The sequence below is a fragment of the Chiloscyllium plagiosum genome, chromosome 29, assembly GCF_004010195.1.
Source record: "Chiloscyllium plagiosum isolate BGI_BamShark_2017 chromosome 29, ASM401019v2, whole genome shotgun sequence".
Taxonomy (NCBI): Eukaryota; Metazoa; Chordata; class Chondrichthyes; order Orectolobiformes; family Hemiscylliidae; genus Chiloscyllium; species Chiloscyllium plagiosum.
In genome coordinates, this window is record NC_057738.1 from 12953221 (window position 1) to 12975986 (window position 22766).

The window sequence follows — 22766 nt, forward strand, 5'->3', positions numbered from 1 at the left end:
CTGGATACAACACTTATAGAATGTAATCACATAACATGGGACATATCTATTTAAGTCAAACAATATGCAAAACAATCTTGCCCAGTCATCCAATGCATCCAACCCTTTGGCCTTTATTTCAAAGTAAACAGAGTATAAAACCATGCAAGGCAAAAGCTTGACTACACCTGGAAGACTGCAAATAGTTTTGATCACCTTAGCTAAGGAAAGATATACTGGCATTGGAGGCAGTCTAAAGAAGGTTCATTAGGTTGATTAGGTATGGATTCATGTCTTATGAGAAGACATTCAGTAATTTTGGCTTTTACTCAATTAGGTGTAGAAGAATGCAAATAGAAGAGCACAATTTCAGAGTAATGGGTCACCCAGTTATTATAGAGGGGAGGAGAAATTATGTATCTCACATTTTAGGCCAACTATGACATTTTTTTATCACTGTGGATCTGTAGAGGCTGAGTCAATAAGTAGATATAAGGTGAGGAAAGACAGATTTCTAATTAACAAGTGAATCAAGGATTATGGGGGAAAGGCAGGAAAGTGGAATTGAGGATTATCAGATCAGCCATAGTCTGATTGAGTAGCAGAACACACTCAAAATAAGCTGAACAGCTGACTCCTATTCCAAATTCTTATGGTGCTACGATCGTCTAATATTGAACTATGGACCATGCCTTGAACTGACTCACTGGAAATAATGTAACTTTTCCATTTTAATTATCCATTTCAGAGTTGTCTGTTTATTTAAAACATTTGCAATCATAAATAATGAGAAAAATGTTAGAAATGCATCCTTACGTTTTGTTTGACTTTGGTTTGAAGGTAGTGAGACACTTTTCTAATAAGTTTAAATATTATTAGTGGCATTCTCAATACTAGGGTTGTATATTGTGGAAGAAGTTACAGAAACATAATGGTTTTTTGTTCTGTGTCCTACATTGTTAGTACTTATCAATGAAAATGCCACAAACTAACAGGAAAATTGCCATGTAGTCAAGATAACTGATTATGATTGATGGTAACAGAAACAGGAGGAACATTTGAACATTTTAAAAGTGAAATCTAAAAAAAAACATGCTGTACAGAAAAAGAGAAGTCACATCAAAAGAAGGAGAACAAATGACCAAAAGCTTGTTAAAATCTAGTTTTAAATGAGTTTCTTAAAGGTGGAGAGAAGCTGAGAAATTTAGAGATGGAATTCCGAGCTTGCAGTCTAGACAGATATCATAACAGACTGTTGCTTAATTTTGAGAATAACATCTATTCAGGGTTGCAAATTTCTGCCATGGGAAGAGGCACATAACTGAACATGATACTTTTTGATTTGCAAGTCTTGAGGCGCATGGGTCAGGATGTCCCAAGATGTATAATGACTTAGAGTACAGAGCTGAGGGTATCCTGAAGAGAATTTTCAGTCATGGATGTTGCTGCTCAAAAACACCTTTGTGCCAACACAGGCTCAGTGACTTTCAAGATCTGTTGTCTGTATACAGGTTCTTGACAAGGAACTCCGTGGTTCACATCCCTATCCCTGTCACCAATTCTCCATTACCAAACAATTTGGTAAATGGGCTTTGGTAGATGCCTGCGCATGTTTTGTTTAAACTTCATTTAATAGGCAGATCTTGATGCACTGTCATTGTCAATACTATTTTCACTGGTTGGTGATCAGATTTTGCTGACATTTCAAGCTATGGTGTCTGTGAGGTACAGAATCTTCCTTCTTATGTTCGGTTCTTGAGGATCTTTTGGACTGCTCTTTTACCTATTTCCTCACCCCCTTTTGCCTCCATGATGGCCCAGCCGGTATCAAGGAGTTCCTGATGGCATGGCTCAAGGGGTCGCTTGAAGGCACAAACCTCTTCATGTCAAGTTCACTATCCTTGGAAGGTGTACACAAATGTACACAAATCCAGTAGGGAGGAGGTTGAAATTGGGAGTTGCATCAACATTAAAATTGTCAGTGTGTTGAGAACTTGGAGGTTTATTGGACACAGTGTTGTGGGCTTTCGGAAGAGGTCACAGAACTAAAGATGAATGAGAGTTGGGGGAAGGGATGCCAGAGAGGTAGCAGAGGATAGTATCAGAAAGCCCACAAGCCATAGAAGTGTGGGTCTCTGCAACAGATGTACTGAGGCAGAAGAGGAGACAAAGATCGCCAATAATACAAAGGTTGAAAAAACCTTGTTTTCTCTACAAATTGCACACATCAGTACATGACCGACAGAAAAGCATTTTTTAAAAAAGCTATAACATTGTTTCTGTCTAACATTGATTTCTGTCTAGGAAATTCACCAACTTAGTGATTTTTTATTTAATGGCCAAAATGCTACTTTGAGAGCCTGTAACTCTAAGGTTCAGAGATTAGAGTTTTAAATATTATTGCACGAGCTGGGGTGGAGGGGCAGGAGACAGAAGTACTCTCACTTTCTTATGAACTCAGTACTTTTAAGATCTAAACGCCTAATGCGTTGCATTTAGTCTGGTAGCACCTTGGAGTGGGAGCTCATCTCTTGGAGACACAGCATTGTTTGGTACGCGGCTGTTTTAAAAAAAAATGCGAGTAAATATCTAAAACAAATGAACACCTCTGACTCCAGCAGATAAGCCCCGAGCAGATGGGCACTGCTTACCTGAGCTGGCGGGCGCCGCCGGCTGAGTCCCCAGGTGAGGCAAGCGGCGCGCGCTGGCACGTGCAGCACCGCACCTGCTGGCCCCGCCCCGCGCGCTACGCACCTGTCGCTGCTTGGACCGCACGTGCCTCTTTGATTGACAGGTCTCGCGTGTCAGCTGCCGCTCAGCCTCTTGTTGCTCCTCTCTCTCACACACACACAAACAGCAACAGCTGAACACAAGGGCGCTCGGCAACCGCAAGCAAAGGTTGCCATTGTCTGCCAAGCGCCTGCTTCCCCACCATCCTTTTGTCGGGCTGTAATTTGTAAGAGGCAATATAAATTGATTGAGGGTTGAATTCAAAGAACTCTAAAAACAACTTCTGTGTGCTTCTTAAACCCAGGAGTTACTTGTTTCTCTGAATAGGAAATCAACGTTGATGTATCAAACCACTCGTTTGGCATCTCTTAGATTTGCCCCTCCTAATGCACCATGGACAGGCATGTCTCCAAAATCCAAATTCTCGCAGATGCAGTGTGATATTTTTATTTCGAGATAATCCAATTTACTAACTTCGCCAGAAGCATCCTTCATAACCAGAAATAAAAAAAACTTGTTACCAGCAAAGGAAGCCATCTCACCAAGCAGGTTCTGATTTACCCTACCACCTTGCCAGGATAAATCTGCTAACTGCCCCGAGCTCTCTATGTCCTCCACTTCAGTGCAAACCCTTATGATTCACCTTAGCGGCAATAACTGGAGCTTATGACTGCTTGACATTTGTTTAATATCCTGCCATTTAATAATGGAAAAAGCAAGTGTTTGTGAACCGTTCTCTTTGAAAGTTAGCCCCGAGCCCTAGTTCATTTTTCTTCATCTGACATTTGTGTTTTGTCTTTTTTTGAAAAAAATTCAATTTTCCGGAATTTACATTTATGCATGCAACTTGACTCCACGCTACAGTTTCATTACTCTGGCTTGCTGGAGCAGCATAAGGTTTCTTGGCATGGCTCTGCCTTTGCAGGAAGCGATGTGAATTTAAGGGTTGAATTAATTTGTTCGCGGTCTCTCTGGTTCGGCTGGGGTCGGCGGATGGTGGGGGTTGCGGGGGGAGGGGGCTGGAGGCGGGGAGCGTATTTCTTGCCTGTTAATTGTCATTTCGGTTGGAGGTCATTGCTCTGACTGTGGATAAGTCACTGTTAGTGATCAGCGTTCTCTGGAGAGGCGCGCGGCTCTGATTGAGCTTTCAAGAAAAGGCTCCAGAATGAGCCAATTCTGAGGTTGTTCGGTCATTTTGAGCTCACAAATTGCTTTCTTTATCGCATTTACCAGGAGTCCGTCCATCCTTTGTGGATATCAAATGCTGCCTGAGGCAAATTCTGCTGGCGTTTCTCGGGTTGATTTGCAAAAGCAGCAATGCGCTTGTCCTTCCATGAACTATTGAGCCTTGAACGGCAACACACTCTACGTACTTATATTTCTCCATGAATACACAATTTGTATGATTCGATCATTACTTGCTTGCAGTTAGAAACACCGAAATAAGGTTTCTGGTTTTAAAAAATATGTACTGGATATACAGTTACAAATGTGGGTGGTCCACAATGCTTTCACCTGCTAAAATTTGGTTAGTTACTGCTAGGGAGAGTGGGGGCGGGGACGAGGACGAGCCAGTTGACTGAAGGCAAGATTCACTTTGTATCTCAAGGTTTCATTCATATGGAATAACAACCATTCTTTGATTGAAAGGAATGTTTAAAAACTTTTTGTTGACTGCCTATAATGTGGATTTTGTTTTGCCACAACCTGTTGTTGAAGAAAACGTGATGTATTTGTCGCTGAGAGATCGTTAAGATGAATAGAGTGAGCAGGAAATAGGTTTGGGTCAATTCTCAACTGACTAAAATGACAGTGAGTCAGCGGAGTAGATTCATAGAATCTTACAGCACAGAAGGAGTTGTTTGGGCCATCGTGCTTGTTCTGGCTTTTTGAAAGAGCTGGCCCACGCCAAGGCTTTGGTCCCATAACTTTGCAAATTTGGTTCTCTTCAAAGTCGCTACCAACTGTCAGTTGTCATGATTTGGAGATGCCGATGTTGGACTGGGGTGTACAAAGTTAAAAATCACACAACACCAGGTTATAGTCCAACAGGTTTAATTGGAAGCACACTAGCTTTCGGAGCGACAAACATCTGATGAAGGAGCGTCGCTCCGAAAGCTAGTGCTTCCAATTAAACCTGTTGGACTATAACCTGGTGTTGTGTGATTTTTAACATTGTCAGTTGAATATTCCCATCGAATCTGCTTCCACAACTCTTACAGATAGTACACTCTAGATTTTAACAATTCTTGTGTGGAAAACATCCTTCTAAATTTATATCTGGATCTTATGCCATTGATCTTTGGTTACAAATCCATTTACCAGTGGAAACAATTTATCCTTATTCATGCTCTGCTCTGAAGAACCACTCATGATTTAGAAATTTTCTGTCAGGGATCCCCTTATCTTTCTCTGTTCTGAGGAGAATGATCCCAACTTCTTGAATCTCTTCAGATAACCAACATCTCTCGTGGTACCATCTTTGTAAACCTCTGCTGTATCCTCTCTTAAGTTTTGATATTCATGCTAAAGTATGGTGTCCCTAATTGCCTGCAAAACTCTGACTGGGGCCTAAACAATGATTTGGAAAGTTTTAGCATGATATCTTTGCTTTTGTATTCAATGTACAAAAGGCAAGTATTGCATGTATGCTTTGAATGATCTGCCAACACGTTCTGTAACCGTGCAAATACTGTGAGCATGCAACACACAGTCTCAGTGTGACTGTGCTCCTTCACTTTTCCTCAAAGTATTTGAATTTAACTTAGAATAACTTTGCAGGTTGATCCTATTAAAGTAATTCCTTCATCTATACATAATTCTATATATATGTTGCAAGTCTATAATCATCAGAGCAGTGTTTCTAATTTTGATGGAGGTTTTCAATAGTTTTTGATTATGCTCTTGATTGTGACCCTAGTGGCATTTGTGCTATACCTGCTTATTCTTTCATGGGACATGCCAGCACTGACTATTGGTTTATAATTCACCTTCATCTGAGTGGATCACTGGGACATTTCAGAGAGCACTTAAGGGTCAAACTCATTTCTATGGGTGTGGAGTCATATGTAGGCCAGGGCAGGTAATTTCCTTGGGCAAAAGTGAGGACTGCAGATGCTGGAAATCAGAGTTTAGATCAGAGTGGTGCTGGAAAAGCACAGCAGGTCAGGCAGCATCCGAGGAGCAGGAAAATCGATGTTTCGGGCAAAAACCCTTCAAATTTCCTTCCCTACAAGACATTAGTGACGCAGATGGCTTTTTACAACAATAACTGTCATGATCACTGGCATATTGGGGAGATGGTGATGCTGTGCTAATGTGTACTAGTAATCGAGGAGTCCAATAGTTTGAGGGCTTAGATTCAAATCCAACACAGCAGCCAGTGGAATTTAAATTATATTAATAAATCTGGTATATAGAGCCATTTCTTTAATAGATATCAAGACAACTATTATAGCGTCATAGAGTCATACTGTACAGACACAGGCCCTTAACCCAACCTGATTCACCAATGGTCTTTGAGTGAAATCTGTAATCTTTGCTCAGCTTGGCTTACATGTGACTGCAGACTCACATTAAGGTGGTTGACTCTTAACTGACCTCTGCGATGGCCTAGTCAACCATTCAGCTTAAAAGCAAGTAGGGAGAGGAAGCAAATGACCTTGCCAATGATGGCCGTGTCCCATGTAAGAATAAAAAAGAATCCCATTGCAGAATCCATCTAGGCTGATTTCCCAGTGTAATACTAAAGGAGTGTTGTACTGTCAGAGGTTTAATGTTTTCGATGAATCTTAAATTCAGGCTGTCCACAACAAAGGCGCTGAGGATACATTTGAAGAATACAGGGTAATTTGTCATGTAATGGCTTGGGGAGTCTTCCTTCTTAGATTATCTGGCCATTATCGTCCTGATGTTTGTGTGAGCTGCCCCTACTTAGTACAACACTTCAAAAATGCTTTTTACACGGTAAAACGTATTGGGATATCCTGAGATTATGAACAGCACTGCATAAATCTAAGGCCGTTTTAAAACTACTCAGTTGTCAAATCATCACATTGTTGATTTGTGGAGTCTTACTGTGCAAAAATTGGTTATCACATTCCCAATGTTGAAACAGTGTGTACCATTTAAAAAGCACTTCCTTGGTTTTAAAAGGCTTTGGGATATTCTGATGACTGTCTTATATAAATGTCAGCCTTTCATTCCCAGTTCTTTTTAATCACTGTTGTGTGATAGCAGAGTAATCATATTTTACTACTCCCCCGCTCCGATATTCTCTGCCATAACCTTTAAGGCTAATAATTAAGTGTTAGTGCTGAAACGAACACGCCTTATCATAGGCGAAATGCACTTCAGTTTTAGTAAATATCCCTCTTAATCTCCGACAACCGTGCTGATATTTTCGGATTCAATATCTACTTCCTTCACCGGGAACATTCCTCACCTCCCTGTTTGATCTACGCGCCTCTGAATAATATTGTAGACCACATTTGCCGCGATCAGACCCCATTCAACAAAAAGCCCTGAAGACGTTCTGCTCGTCTTTTCAACCTGTGGGGTTCGAACGAGACGTTAACGCTTTCCGTGCTGTTTAAATTGCTGAGTGCTGATCCATTAAAGACATCAATCAACACGTATTAATAGTCGAGAACCACATTGTACTGAAACATGTTCGCGGTCTAACTAATAAAACGTGTTTAAAGATGAGTGCGTTCAGATCAGTGCATGAATTTTTCACACATCCCTATCACTTCAGATTGAACCCCGAACCAAGTGCACCTGTTATTTTTCACGAGTGCTCTATTGGGCTGTACGGATCATTAGATCTACTTGATGATAATGTTGGCAAATATCTCCGCTATAGCTTTGGCAAGTTAGGCAAGGACCAACTTGTTTTACAGGCAAGATTGAATTAGCAGGAACCAGCCTCTTAATTGAGGGGCGATGTTTTGCTTTTTGTGGCTGCAGGGAAAACGCAGCCTTCTTCTGGTAGGTACAGTCCTCGAGAGATTCGAGGATTATTTTAGAAAACCCATTGAGCAACACGTGCACGTGCCCGTCTCTCACCTTTTTTGAAGAGCAAGACCATACAATAAACAATGCAGCTCTGATCAAACCTAGCTAACACAGAATGCCACATAAATTGTAAACCATAGTGACAATGAAAGGAGCAGTGGCTGGCAAGCAAAGGTAAATTGGGAAAATCCAGAAAAAGCCACTTTTTTTGTCTTTTGGGTTTCACAAGGCAACACAAAAAGCATCGCTCACTCACCTTATTTTCCCTCCCCAAAATAACCAGGACTGCCTGATGACTATATAGTCACAGTGCCGCCACCTAGCGTTGTATATTGGAGTCAACGCAATTTAAGTGTTAAAAGATATGTACAATCTCAATGTATCACATTCTCGATTCAATTTTTTACGTGCCTGTGCTTATATACAAACAAGTTGAAACCTTAGTTAATATAGCTCGACATATGTAACTTCTAGAGTAAGTTATGCATGTGGATAACACATAGGCTTCTGTTTGGATCAGAATCTGAATCCGAATTGGTTCGTTTATCGGGAGCCATAAGCATATTTTTACGAGAAAGAATTCGGCATATTTATTATTTTCGATGGTGCGATGAAAGAAACCAGTATATATATATTCGTTTCTACCGAATATATATTCACACCACATGTACCTTAGTTTAATCTTGCAACTGTCAATACGGTAAAAGGTGGTCGTCACCCGAATGTATTTGACCAGCCCCTTCTACCATGCCCAGCCCACATGATGTGCTTCTTATGTTACTGCCAGCGTTTCTCCACTTACACGGAACGGCGGAGATGGATCAATCCACAGATGTCTAAGCCAACACGCTCAGGATGTTTCATACTATATAATACTGGACTGCAGAAATGAATCTTGTACAAAGAGTGACTGAACGGGCTCGCAATCGTTTATAATCAAAACGGGAGACATACACGCAGGCATAGAGAGATAATGGCAAGTCTCCCTCAGCAGTGTTTTGTGAATCAGTTTCAGTGTCTGGCATTCGCTCACGCGAAACTGCAGCGTAGCAACTCAGACACAGCATCGTGTCAATTGCCTGAAACTTAACATCAGCCGACTAGGGTGTATTTAAGTGTGCGAGAAAGCGAGAGAGACATCCAGGTAGAAAACTCTTGTGAGTGCGTGTTAAAATATAACACACAAAAAAAGGAATCCAGCTTGTGGCTGATTCGTGCCTGAGTCGGTAGGACGGACAAATGCCAGTCTGGGGAGAGGAAAAAGGCATAATGCAGCTTTAATGTAATGCCAGCGGGGAGGGAGAGAGGGAGGGAAGACTGAAGGGGGGGGTGGGGGGAGTGCATTTTACAGCCATGCCCCCTTTAAGTTGTTAGTGTAAACTCGAATGAGGTCAGCCACGGCGCTTCTCATTGCACGCGCCGCGAGGGCACCAGCCAATGAGCGTGCGCGGGGGCGGGGTAGGCCTTTGGAAGCGTTGGAAACAGACGCGATCCGAGTGAGCGACGGCCTCTGATTGGCTGGGACCGGGACACCTTTAACCGGACGTCACAATGCCTGGGACTGGATAAGAAGGGGAAGCGAGTTCGAGTCTGGTTTAAGCAGCAGACACAAGTTTTTTATATAACACAGTCTTCCCGCATGGTCAGAGGGGGAGGAAGGTTGTGCCAAAGTACATACACATTTTATACAAGAAACTAGATTCTTCTCTGCGAACGCGAGGAGCAGCTTTTTTTTCTCAAAGCACAGCAGCCTCTGTGATAACAGGGAACAAAAGTACAAGCCAACCAAACTGCTACAGTATAAAAAAAGCCTTTTTCTTTACCCCTCAGTGCCCTCTATATATATATAAACAAAAAAAAAGAGAAAGCATGGTGCAGCAAACGAACAACGCAGAGAACACGGAAGCAGTGCTTGCCGGAGAGTCGACCGACTCCGGCTCTTCCGATCTGGGCATAGCTTGTTCACCCGCGGCGGACTCAGTGGCATCGGATGGGGAGAAGACGGACGAGCCGAGCTGGTGTAAGACCGCCAGTGGGCACATCAAGAGACCCATGAATGCGTTTATGGTGTGGTCGCAGATCGAGAGAAGGAAAATCATGGAGCAGTCGCCGGACATGCACAATGCTGAGATCTCGAAGCGCTTGGGGAAGCGTTGGAAGTTACTGAAAGACAGTGATAAGATCCCTTTTATCCGTGAAGCCGAAAGACTGCGACTGAAGCACATGGCGGACTATCCAGATTATAAATACAGACCGAGAAAGAAGGCAAAAAGTGCCAGCAGCAAACCCGGAGAGAAAGGTGAAAAGATCAACACTAAACCCTCAGCTAAAAAGAGCAGTTGCAGCAATAGTAGCATTAGCAAACCTAGCAAAACGCACAAGATCATCCTGGGTGCGCTCAGCAAGTCTCCGATCATTCACCAGCATTCGCAGTCAGGCACTACAAGCATAAACACTACCAACCAACACTCGGTTTACAAAGCGCGGACGAGCCCCGCTTCCAAGCACCTTGTAGATAAGAAACTGAAAGAGAGGCGGTCGTTCAGGGGCCAGGGCACTACCTCTCCAGCCGCCGTGCCAGCCAGCCCGACCCTCAGTTCTTCAGCCGAGCCCAGCGACCCGGTCAGTTTCTACGAAGATCTGGTAGGTGGGACCAGGGTGCGGGTCCCAGATTCACCCGTCGACCAGCGCAAGCACCCTGGCAATTTGCGATCCATCTCACCGACCCCCTCCACCTCCCACTCCAGCTCGTCTTCGTCTATGGCCTCGTCTTCCGACGAAGAATTTGAGGACGACCTCATGGACCTTAGTTCCAGCCCCACTTTCGAGAGCATGACTCTGGGCAACTTGAGTTCGTCCCTGGATCGAGATCTGGAGTTTAATTTTGAGCAGGAGTCTGCGTCTCACTTTGAGTTCCCAGACTACTGCACGCCAGAGGTGAGCGAAATGATTTCAGGCGACTGGCTGGAGTCGAGTATTTCAAACCTAGTGTTCACGTATTAGAAAGCGACAAGTGAAAGAAGCGGACTGTTGCTGTTTTATCTTGGAGGGGGAGAAAAAGGGATCGTGAAATAAAATAATTGTGATCCAACTGCTGCAAAATTGCGTGATTCTAACGTTTGATCGCAAGTCTTCAGCAAAATGTAAGAAAATGTGCCGACGTGTTTTAGGAGCGACTGAGATTCCATTGAAAATAAAATGCCCAGTCTCGATTCTGGACTGAAAAGGAAAACCTGAAATTGATTTGCACGTACGGGAGGGAACGTGGGCTTCGCATTAAGACAGAAGGTTTAAAGCTGTGGGGTTAAATGAAATCGCCAAATCAAATTATATTGGTAGAGACAAACACGCGAAGTCAGGAGATCTACACGCGAAGAGAGTTTTTCATGAGAAGAATGGTGGCGATGGATTACTGTATTTCGCTGGGTTCATACCATGTTGTGCTGTTTCGTTCCAGATTCTGTACAGACTTGAACACTTAACTAGCGTTAGGGCGAATCAAATCAGATAGATGGCGCTGTGTATGATTCCTACCAAGTCACCAGCTCTTTTACCCCTTATCACTAACCCTACTCCAATCTGCGCTGGACTATATTTTCTGGACCAAAATTCCTTAAAAGTTCCATGTTCCACAACAATTTACAACAAACATGAACTTCTTATCACCGATGTTTCATCCTCGTTTGTTTTGTTTCCCTTGTAAATGCAACCAGAAACCATTTTATATGGATGTATTTATACTGGCCAAACATTTTGACTTTTTTTTCGTAGGCCTGTTAATTACCTGCACCGTTTTATCTCCTTCACTGAAGGGCTAGAGTTAAACTTTTAATTTTATATTTAAATGTAGACTTTGACACTTTTAAAAAAAGACAGAGAAAGATGAGACGTTTGATTATTTTCTCAGTGTATTTTTGTAAAAAATATAAAGGGGGTGTTAATCGGTGTTTATTGCTGTTTGGATTTCCTGATTATGAACAAAGAGGTCGATGCCAGAGCGATGCCTCTTTTTTTATTCCATATGTTTACACTTCAATGTGCAGGTTTTGTAGGCTGCGGTTACCTTTATGTTGGGACTATATTTGATGTTAAAACCTACACTGTCCCTTCCCGCCCACTGTAGCCTTTAAAAAAATGCCAACTTGATAGTATTTAAAATGGGAACGCATTCTTTTACCCAGAAACAGATGACCATTAAAGCTTCCTTTTACAATTTCTAATAGCTGCAGTCATCTTCCACGTATATATAAATAGTAGTAAAATATTAAGGGGAGTAGGTGAACAGTGATTTTGTAATTGTTACGATCCTTCTGAAGTTGAGCACCAACACAAAGAAAAAAGGATGCTGCAACTTCGCACCAATTATTTGGCGCTCCTTAAATAGCGCTCAACTACTGGATGTAAGATGTTGATTTGAGTCCGCGACACTATGCTGCGTTTCTCATGCTGTAATAATGATAATTATTATTAACTTGTCGGCTGAATATATTGTTTTGGCATGAAGCTAGCATATATAATTCCGAAATCAGGTTTAGCTGTTGTGTTTTATTTTGATGGGAGAGGGGTTTGCAAGAGAAGTGAGAACACCTTTGTACATTTAAATCTGTATTATATAAAAAAACACAAGGACTGTGTGTTTCTTCTGTATCCAAACTACCGTGACAGGCACTAAGGTAGCTACCACGAAAACAAAAAAATCTTGGTGGCTGCCCGATTGTTAGGGGTTCTTAAAAAATCTTTTATTTTAATTATTTTTAAATTTTTCATCCATCCTGTGCAATATACTGTGTATAGTCTGTCAGATGATCATGCCTCAACAATTTTTTTTGAAGGTCATGCCAGCTAATCGTGTCAAGTCACTGCCTGTCAGATTGTTGATATACTCTTGTAAATAGTCTTTTTTTTTCTGAGAGAAGGAAATAAAATCAGCTGGAACTGAACCCTAATCACCGAGTCCCTGTTTTACTACAAAAGAGAACGGGGGAAGGAGATTGAGCGCCAATCTACTAAAAACTAGTTTACGTACACTAGACGTGTCTACGCACCAAACGTAACTAAAACATCCAAAACATTATTCCAAACACTGAAAATTACGAACTAGCAAATAAGTTCTAAAATCCCAACACGAAAGCACTGTCTATGTTTTTATGTATGCGAGGGGGGAGACAAAAAAAAGTCAGTAAAAATGTTAATTTTCACTTTATTCTTGTCAATTTCTAAATAAACATGCCACGCATCTCTCTATGTTGTCTGAGTGGTGTCTTTAACTCTTGTGGCATAGAGAAGAGTTGTTTGAGATGGGAACATTTAAAATTAGAGATGAGATTCTTAACCAGGAGATGCAAAATGTGAGCTTACATACGATAGTTCAGGAAAAGCTTTTTTTCCAAAAAGAAATGTCCGCCATGTCTCACTCACATAATCTGCCTTCCGTTTCTGAGTCCAAACGCCCTTCTCCTTGAAACAGACGTGAAGCCAAGGGGTTAAGATCCAAGACGGGAGTTTAGTTAGAGGCATTCGGGGGTGACTTCCCATCCGGAGCTCCTCAAATCCTCTAATTTAAATACTCACTTCAGGATGAACGCTGCCTGATTTTCCCAGGAAGTCCGCGATTAGACGGGCGGGGGAGGAGGTGGGGGCGGGGAGGTTGTATAGTCTGGACCAGAAAGAGGTAATGCCATCTCAACAACGTGTAGTCTGTGCACTGCAACTGGATATGGGGCTATTCACAAAGCTGCACAATATAGTGAGCGCTACGGAGGCCGCAAGGGTTTCAGTGGACTATAGCAAGTGAATGCGACATAACTGCTTTAGAAATTGAAACAGCAGCTCACTTTTACAATCGTCTTACTGAGGGGAAAAACTATCATTCGTATGCTTTAAAACGCTACACATGTACCAGTAGTTGTTTCCTTTGATTTATAAGGATACATTTGTTTCAATTATTATTATGAACCCAACCCCCACCTCGAACAGGCAAAACCAAACTCCTCTTGTCGCCTCTAGCTCCCCACCCCCAACACAAACTACAACAAAAGAGTGAATACGCTCCTTCACAATTGAGTATGGGGATAGGGGGAGGGTCTTTTACACGAATATTAAAACCTTTTGAGCAAAACAGTTCTAGCCCCAGCAAGCAGCAGTTCGAGTGAATGTTCCAGGGGGAGTTGGGGGTGGGGGGAGGAGGGGGAGTGGGTAACATCACGGCAAAGCGGACAAGGCATTCCCGCTTTCGGCACGCAAAATACGAGCGGGATCCATTTTCTAACAACAGAATGCGTAAAATATATTCAGGAAACATATCCAAGATGATTGCAATAAAAGTGTTAACAAGACATAAACTACAGCCGTGCGAGAAACATATATTGTTGAATGAACATGACGTTACGTCTTGAGAAAGATTTCTTTGACCTAAGAGGGTCAAAGTTATAGGGTCAGACCTTGCGTGGCATCGGCCAGACTGTGAGGCAGACTTTAAACGCGGATCGGGCAGAAAAGGGGTGGCGCAAATTCTTATCTGAATATGTGAAAAAAATAAGCTTTTTGAGTAGACAGGATCCCTGCTCTCTTTCACAGGACTTGCGAGATTCCAAAGGAACGGAAGAAATTTTTGGAGAAACGTTTTCACCAACATAGCAGGAGAAGCAAATGTGAATAGATTTTCAGTCATTGTAACCGTCCACAAGTAAAAGATGGCGACCACTTTTCAGGACTCGAGCTCTTGTCCTCGATTGCACTCGAGTGAATTCTGTGGAATAAAGGAATCGAATTATAAGGAGTGTGCGACTTTAAGTGAAATCTCAAAAAAGGCCTGAAAATCAGTGATGCCGTCCACGCCAGAGGTTGAGCGAAACAGTTACATTTTAATGATGTATGTGTAGTTATAGTCACGAATTGCTGTTATGTAGTTGCCCTTCCCACTTCAAATGAACGATGACCAAAACTGCATATTTAGGGGTAAGAAAAGCAAAAATGCTAACCTTATTCAGGGACGGTTAAAGGTAACAGAAAAAGTAGGCCGATTTTGTTGCAGTGGAGTAGTGAATCTTAAAACATTGGCAAATTCTGAAATACACAGTCTGAACCTAATTTCTACTAACAAAAATAATTCTAAATTTCAGGCATCAACATCGCCCTTCGCATGTTTCATCTGGAATCTTGAGCGGCACAATGTCTGCATTGAGGCATTTCAAACACCACGGCCTTGTAAAATATACAGATTTTAGCAATATAGCACCTGGAGCCAAAAGTTAGACTTAGTTTTACTAAAATATAGAATTAGGTAAAAGTTAGCAGCGCAAACAAAATAGCGAAGCTTTCCCTCAGCATTGTTTAAAGCAAGTGATAGGGTAAATTTAAATTGCTTTGGAATTGTCAGTAGCTAATTAGGTTTTTGCATCGAAAGAGACTTAACACATCAGAATTAGCACATGACGAGGGCAAGGAGAATCTGTGACCTTGTTTAAATCCGGGTTTTTTTAAATTTAGGTCCAGGTTATAAATTGTTCAGGTTAGTTGAAGTTGCCGGCTTGGTTAAGTTAGGATTATACCTTATTCGGGTCAGTTGAAGTTATGGCTTGTTTAGGTTAAGGTTATATCTTGTTAAGGTTAGTTGAAGCTGCCGCCTTTCTAGGTGATGGTCATATCTTGTTCAGGCTAGTTGATGTTGTAGCTTGTTTAGGTTAGGGTTACATCCTGTTCAGGTTAGTTGAAGCTGCCGGCTTGTTTAGGTTAGGATAATTCCTTGTTCAGAATAGTTGAGATTGTGGCTTGACTGAGTTATGGTCAAATCTTCTTCAGATTAGTTGAGGTTATCGGTTTATTTAAATTAGGGTTATTCCTCGTTCAGGCTAGTTGAAGCTTCCGCTTGTTTAGAGTTAGGGTAAAGTTAGGTTTGGGATACCTACAGGTTTCTTCAAGTTTACGATTAGGTGAAAATGTCAACCCAACGTTTAGAAATCAGGTTTGTTTAGGTATAGAGTTAAACACTGTTTTAATTTTGTTTAAGTTCCTGTATAGGTTTTTTGAGTTAATTCTATAGGCCTTGTGTTAGGTGGGGGTGTGGGTTTCGGTTTATGGTTAAGAGTTATTTTGGTTTACAACAATGAGCGTTTAGCTTTATGTTTTATTTAGATTTCGGTTCGGAGGTGTTGCCATCCTAAAGTTTGGGGTTAGGTTTAGTTATGTTTATGGTTAGGTCTTGTTTAGATTTATGATTAGTTCTTATTTACGTTTATCCTTAGGAGAGGCAGAAGTCTTTAGGTTCAGTGTTACATCTTGTTTATTAGAATTCGCTGTTATTTAAGGCTATCGTTAGATTCGTGTTAGAATTGGGGAAAACTGTAGGTTTTTGGTCTCGGAGTAATTCTTATTTAACTTCAGGTTACAGAGAAATTGCAGTCCTTTCTCCAAGTTAAGGTTGACAGATATAAAATCCCTGTCTAAAGCTGGGCTGACAAAAAAAAGATTAGAATGATGCCTTAGCATGAAAGTGGGAGTTCTTGAATCAATTAGTATTGTCTGCAGAGTACAGATGCAATAAAATACCGACCATCGATTCGAGTTTCATGATAAGACAGTTCGACTTTGTAAATTGTATCCCATTTATGAAAGCACAGTAAATTAAAAATGATCAATCCATACATAAAAACAGTAGTACTTTCAAATTCTGCATTAATTAATGTCGTTTGAAGTTTTGCAACACTGTCCCTATCATTATTGTTATGGACAAACATTCAGCACAGACCTGAAGGAAGCAAATAATCCCATTTCAGACCATTCTGAAACGTGTGTCCGTAACGCATGTAACTTTAAAGTAGTGTCCATTTAAAACCGAATGCTTCTTGTCACAGCTTCTATCAGTGTCCATTACATCATAGTTTCTGAATGTCTCGGAGCCTGCTTTCAGAAATCAATTCATTTCGGTTTGTCTCTAATTGTATCAGGGGAAAAAAAATCAATTGAATCAGGCTTTTAAAGGAACGTTTTTATCATGTACAATTTTCGAACAGGGACAGCAAATGAGAGGATTTGTCTCACTTCTCCAGCTTTGCTCGTCTTCCTAGATCATGGAGGATAGCAATGTAATCTCACTTCCCACCCCCAGCCCTCAACAACCCAAACACTTTGTTCTTTCCCAGCCATGTCTCCGCAGCGCGTGGCGACGGAAATGGGGTATTTAATATACAACTGGAAGATTCTGAATCCGAATGGTGTATTTAAGATGGGAACCTATCAATTTATTCGTGTACAATAAAGTGACACCTCGTTAGGAGTACTAATGGACAGTTTTAAAAATACCTACCTACATGTCGACAAGCAGGAGTACTTGATATGTTTATTGCTCATACAATTAAATACGTTTTTTAAATTAATCGTGTTCAATCACATCATCCGTGCGCGGCATATTATACCTAAAATCATAGAAGCGTAACAGCGCAGGAGGAGGCCATTCGTCCCATTGTCTTGATACGGGTCCGGTGCAAGAGCAACTCAGTTAGTCACTCCCTGGGATTTGATTTTTCTTCAGATTAAAGTTCATTTGTGGGTCGGCATTGAAGGCGCCTCCTCCTCAAGCAGCGGGTAAAATAAATTTTCCTCATGTATCCTGGGTTCTTTTATTTCAATTAGTTTTGATTATTTTATGTCCAGGTATTGAAGTGGCATGTATATGAGTTTCTGTTCTTCAGGGTACTGGTGAAACCACCAAAGGAGAAGGAGAATCGACGTTTCGGGCATAAGCCCTTCTTCTCCTGAAGATATTGCGTACAGTATTGGTCACCTTATTTAAGGAAGAATATAAATTGGGAGCAGTTTATGGAAGGTGAACTAAACATATAAATTGAATGGTTGTGTTATTTTTGTGAAGAAACGTTTGACAGGGTAGGTCTTTATCCTTTCGAGTTTAGAAAAGTAGAAGTTGAGTTGATTGAAATGCATAAGATCTTGAGGAGACTTGAAATGGTGGATGCAGACAAAGAGAACGCTTCTTTTGGGAGACTCTAAAATGAAGGATTGCTGTTTAAAAATAAGGGCTTGCCCATTTAGGACAGAGATGAGGAATTGTTTTGTTCTCAGGATTCTCAAAAGGCGATGGATGCAGAGTTTTAAAATGCAGTTAAGGCAGAGGTGGATAGATTCTTGATAAACAAGGGAGTGAAATGTTATGGGAATGTACAGGAATGAGGAGTAATGAGATCAACCATTATCTTATTGAATGGCAAAGCATGTTCAAGTGACCAAGTGCCCCGCTGCTCTGAATTCATTTGTTCATATATATTTACTTTTGTGTAAATGTGGTGCAGCAAATGGTCATTTTTCATACTTTTTAACCTGCCTGTACATTTTGGCATTACTGACCATTTCATCTTCCTCCAACTGCTCTCTTTCTTTGTCTGGATTTAAGGGATGCATCTGCCTGATTTCATTCCTGAAAGGTGCAAGAAAATCACTTACAATTGTTCTTTTTGATCTACAGCATTCTAAGCAACCTTTCCTTGCTCCTCCTATTTCTCTTCCATTCTGCCGCTCTGCAGTACCATCCAAAAACATGTTAAGCCAACTCACTAACCCCATCAGCACTTTTGTTTTATGGCACTACTCACCTGATTTTAGGTATTGGACAGCAGACATTTTCTCCAACTAAGCATGGGAAAACTGAAACAACTGGCTTTGCTCCATACCATAATTCTGTCCTGTAGCCATTAGGCCTGTTATTCTCCCTGACCACAGTCTATGGCTAAACCAGATAACTTAGAGAGTCATAGAATTGTACAGCATGGAAACAGACCCTTTAGACCAACTCATCCATGCTGACTAGATATCCTAAATTAATCTAGTCCCATTTGCTAACATTTGACCCTTTTCCTCTACACTCTTCCAATTCATATACCCATCCAGATGCCTTTTAAATGTCGAAATTGTATCAGCCTCACCACTTCCTCTGGCAGCTCATTCCATATATGCAAAGCTCTCTGCATGAAAAAGTTGCCCCTTAGATCCCTATTATATCTTAAACCTACACTCTTTTTTTTGTTTAACCATTATTAAACCAATATCTTCTCCATTATCAAGATGAGCTATAACATCTCTGTAACATTAACCATTTCAAGCTCTATCCATTATCATGTGCTGCTAATCCTCGCCAATGTATTTGTTACAATCGTGTTGACTATTTCAATATACTAGCTGACCTAGCCCCAGCATCTCCAGCAAACATATGTTAATAAAATCACTGCTGCCTGTATCTTAATTTGTACTTTAAGATGGTTGTAATTCAGGAGGCCATTCAATTTGTCATGTCTATGCTGGCTGTCCATAAGAGCTGCTCAGTTAGTTCCCCTGTTTTTGTTTATATCTCTGCAAATCTTCTTCCTTCGGATAATTATTAACTTCTTTTTGAAAATATCTTCCAAAGATGGTAAGGGACATGATGCCATGGGGGTGTGTTTTAAAAAAGGGCATGGGAGCAACTATGGATTAATGATCCTTTGTGTGGAACCATTGGAGATGGAGGAGATACTAAACAAATATTTTGCATCAGTGTTTACTATGGAAAAAGACACAGAAAATATAGAATGTAGGGAAATAGATGATGACATCTTGAAAAATGTCCAGATTACAGAGGAGGAAGTGTTGAATGTCTTGATACACATAAAAGTGAATAAATCCCCAGGATCTGATCTGGTGTACCCTAGAATTCCATGGGAAGCTAGGGAAGTGATTGCTGGGCCCCTTGCTGAGATACCGATATCATCAATAGTCACAGGTGAGGTGCCGGAAGACTGGAGGTTGGCTAACGTGGTGCTATTGTTTAAGAAGGGTGGTAAGGACAAGCCAGAGAACTATAGACCAGTGAACCTGACGTCAGTGGTGGGCACGTTGTTTGAGAGAATCCTGAGGAACAGATGTACATGTATTTGGAAAGGCAAGGACTGATTAGAGATAGTCAACATGGCTTTGTGCATGGGAAATCATGTCTCATAAACTTGATTGAGTTTTTTGAAGAAGTAACAAAAAGGATTGATGAGGGCAGAGCGGTAGATGTGATCTTTATGGACTTCAGTAAAGAGTTTGACAAGATTCTCCATGGGAGATTGTTAGCAAGGTTAGATCTCATGGAATACAGGGAGAACTAGCCATTTGGATACAGAACTGGCTCAAAGGTAGAAGACAGAGGGTGGTAGTGGAGGGTTGTTTTTCAGACTGGAGGCCTGGGACCAGTGGAGTGCCACAAGGACCGGTGCTGGGTCCACTACTTTTCATTAATTATATACATGATTTGGATGTGAGCATAAGAGGTTATTAAGTTTGCAGATGACAACAAAATTGGAGGTGTAGTGGACAGCAAAGAAGGTTACCTCAGATTACAATGGGATCTTGGTCAGATAGGTCAATGGGCTGAGAAGTGGCAAATGGAGTTTAATTTAGATAAATGCGAGGTGCTGCATTTTGGGAAAGCAAATCTTAGCAGGACTTATACACTTAATGGTAAGGTCCTAGGGAGTGTTGCTGAACAAAGAGACCTTGGAGTGCGGGTTCATATTTCCTTGAAAGTGGAGTCGCAGGTAGATAGGATAGTGAAGAAGGCATTTGGTATGCTTTCCTTCATTGGTCTGAGTATTGAGTACAGGAGTTGGGACGTTATGTTGCGGCTGTACAGGACATTGGTTAGGCGAATGTGGGGACTGCAGATGCTGGAGATTAGAGTCAATATTAGAGTTGTGCTGGAAAAGCGCAGCAGGTGAGGTAGCATCTGAGGAGCAGGAAAATCGATGTTTCAGGCAGGAGCCCTGATGAAGCGGTCCTGCCCAGGACATTGGTTAGGCCACTTTTGGAATATTTCATGCAATTCTGGTCTCCTTCCTATTGGAAGGATGTTGTGAAACTTGAAAGGGTTCAGTAAAGATTTACAAAGATGTTGCCAGGGTTGGAGGATTTGAGGTATAGGGAGAGGTTGAATAGGCTGGGGCTGTTTTCCCTGGAGTGCCAGAGGCTGAGCAGTGGCCTTATAGAGGGTTATAAAATCAAGAGGGGCATAGATAGGACAAATGAACAAAGTCTCTTCCCTGGTGTGGGGGATTCCAGAACTAGAGGCATAGGTTTAGGGTGCATGGGGAAAGATATATAAGAGACCTAAGGGGCAACATTTTTATGCAGAGGGTGGTATGAGTATGGAATGAGCTCCCAGAGGAAATAGTGGAGGTTAGTATGATTGCAACATTTAAAAGGCATCTGGATGGGTATATGGATAGGAAGGGTTTGGATGGATTTGGGCCGGGTGCTGGCAGGTGGGACTAGTTTGGGTTTGGATATCTAATTGGCATGGACGAGTTTGACCAAAGGGTCTGTTCTTGTGCTGTACATTTCTATGACTCTATGAGTGCAAGTTTGATAGATGAGGGGAATTCTAATGGCAAACTCAGGAGAAGGCAGATTAGACACCATATGGGTTGTATATGCATGCAGGCAGAGAGCATGGCTAAGGTATTAAATTGTTCATTCGCATTTCTCTTTATAAATGAAAAAAAAAGTTGCCAAAGTCATAGTGAAGAGGAGATACTGAAGCAACCAAAAATTGACAAGTGGAAGTATTACAATGCAAAAAAGCTTGAGCTTCATCAGTCTACCCACATACTTGAAGTCTTTCATCCAGGGAACCATGAAATTTTTCTGCAACCTCTTCAATGCCTTCACATCCTTCCTAAAGTGTCATGTCCAAATTGGACATGATACTCCAGCTGAGGTTGAACCAATGTTTTATAATGTTTTATCACAAACATTGTGCCTTTCTATTTGATGCCTCTGTTTATTTAGCACAGGATCCTGTATAATCTAATAACTGCTTTCTCAGCTTGCCCTGCCACCTTCAATACATATATATACTTAGATCCATCTGCTCCTCTAAACCCTTTGGAATTGCACTCATTCTTTTATATTACCTTTGACATGCTTCCTCATGAAATGTACAATTTCTCACTTCACTATATTACATTTCATCTGCCATTTGTCTGCCCATCCCACCAACCTGACATTTATCACTATCCTCAATTCTGTCCACAATACGTTCAAGTTCTGCAAATATGCTGTACAGACCGTAATTAAGCTCAGTAAGGTTTATCAAGTCAAGCAGTAGTCCTCATGCTGATGCCTGCTAACCCCCACAACATACCTTTCTCTAATCTGAAAACCAACCATATACTATTAATCTGTTTTCTGTTGCTTAGCCAATTTTATATCCATGCTGCCATGATTCTTTTTATTCCATCGGATTCAAATTCACTGGCAAGTCTATTATATGGCCATTTTATCAACTGATTCTTGAAAAGTCCATACATGTCATGCCAACCATATTATCCACATCAAACCTCTCTGTTACTTCAACAAAAGAACTCAAATTAGTTGGACATAATTGGCCCTTACAAATCCATACTAACTTTAAAAAAAAATTAATCCATGTTTGACTAATTGACCATTAGTTTTGTTCCAGATCATTATTTTTAAATGTTTTTCCATCCGTGATTTGGCTGATGTAATTGTTCGGTTTATCCTAACAGCCTTTTTTGAGCAAAGGAACATTTGCAATTTTTAAGTTCTCTGGCACTAGCTGAATATCTAAAGGGTTTTGGAAGCTTATCAGCAGTGCCACTGTAGATTTCACCCTAACTTCCTCAGTCTCCTCACAACCATCTGACTCAGTCCTGGTGATGTGGTGATTTTAAGTACCCCATTCCTGATGAAGGGTTTTTTGCCCGAAACGTCTATTCTCCTGATCCTCGGAATATGTCTGACCTGCTGTGCTTTCCCAGCAGCACACTCTCGGCTATGGGAACACAATCGTATTTTAAGAAACACATGCGCTATGGTATTTAACCCGATTTGTTTTGAATAGGAAGGGTTTGGAGGGATACGGGTCGAATGCTGGCAGGTGGGACTAGGTTGGGTTGGGATATCTAGTTTGGTTGGACTGAAGGGTCTGTTTCCCACCCAAATTTCTCAATTTGTTAAATTTACGCAATACATTTGACCAAATGCTGCTGACA

General features: G+C 41.3%; 1 protein-coding gene and 1 long non-coding RNA gene across 2 annotated transcripts in view; one reads left to right on the top strand and one right to left on the bottom strand.

Moving 5' to 3' along the window:
* LOC122564379 overlaps positions 1–17142 on the bottom strand; it is a 114943-nt gene extending 97801 nt beyond the window's left edge. The window contains exon 1 of the long non-coding RNA XR_006315898.1: positions 13144–17142. This is a non-coding gene — a long non-coding RNA (uncharacterized LOC122564379). The remainder of the gene's footprint in view (positions 1–13143) is intronic.
* On the top strand, positions 9341–12253 carry sox4b (SRY-box transcription factor 4b). The gene has a single exon (XM_043719164.1). The coding sequence runs from the start codon at positions 9595–9597 to the stop codon at positions 10726–10728; it is 1134 nt and encodes a 377-aa protein (XP_043575099.1). The 5' UTR covers positions 9341–9594; the 3' UTR covers positions 10729–12253.
* Positions 17143–22766: the final 5624 nt, after the last annotated feature.

Coding starts and splice junctions, on each gene's coding strand:
- sox4b (XM_043719164.1), top strand. CDS start 9,595: ATGGTGCAGCAAACGAACAACGCAGAGAACACGGAAGCAGTGCTTGCC.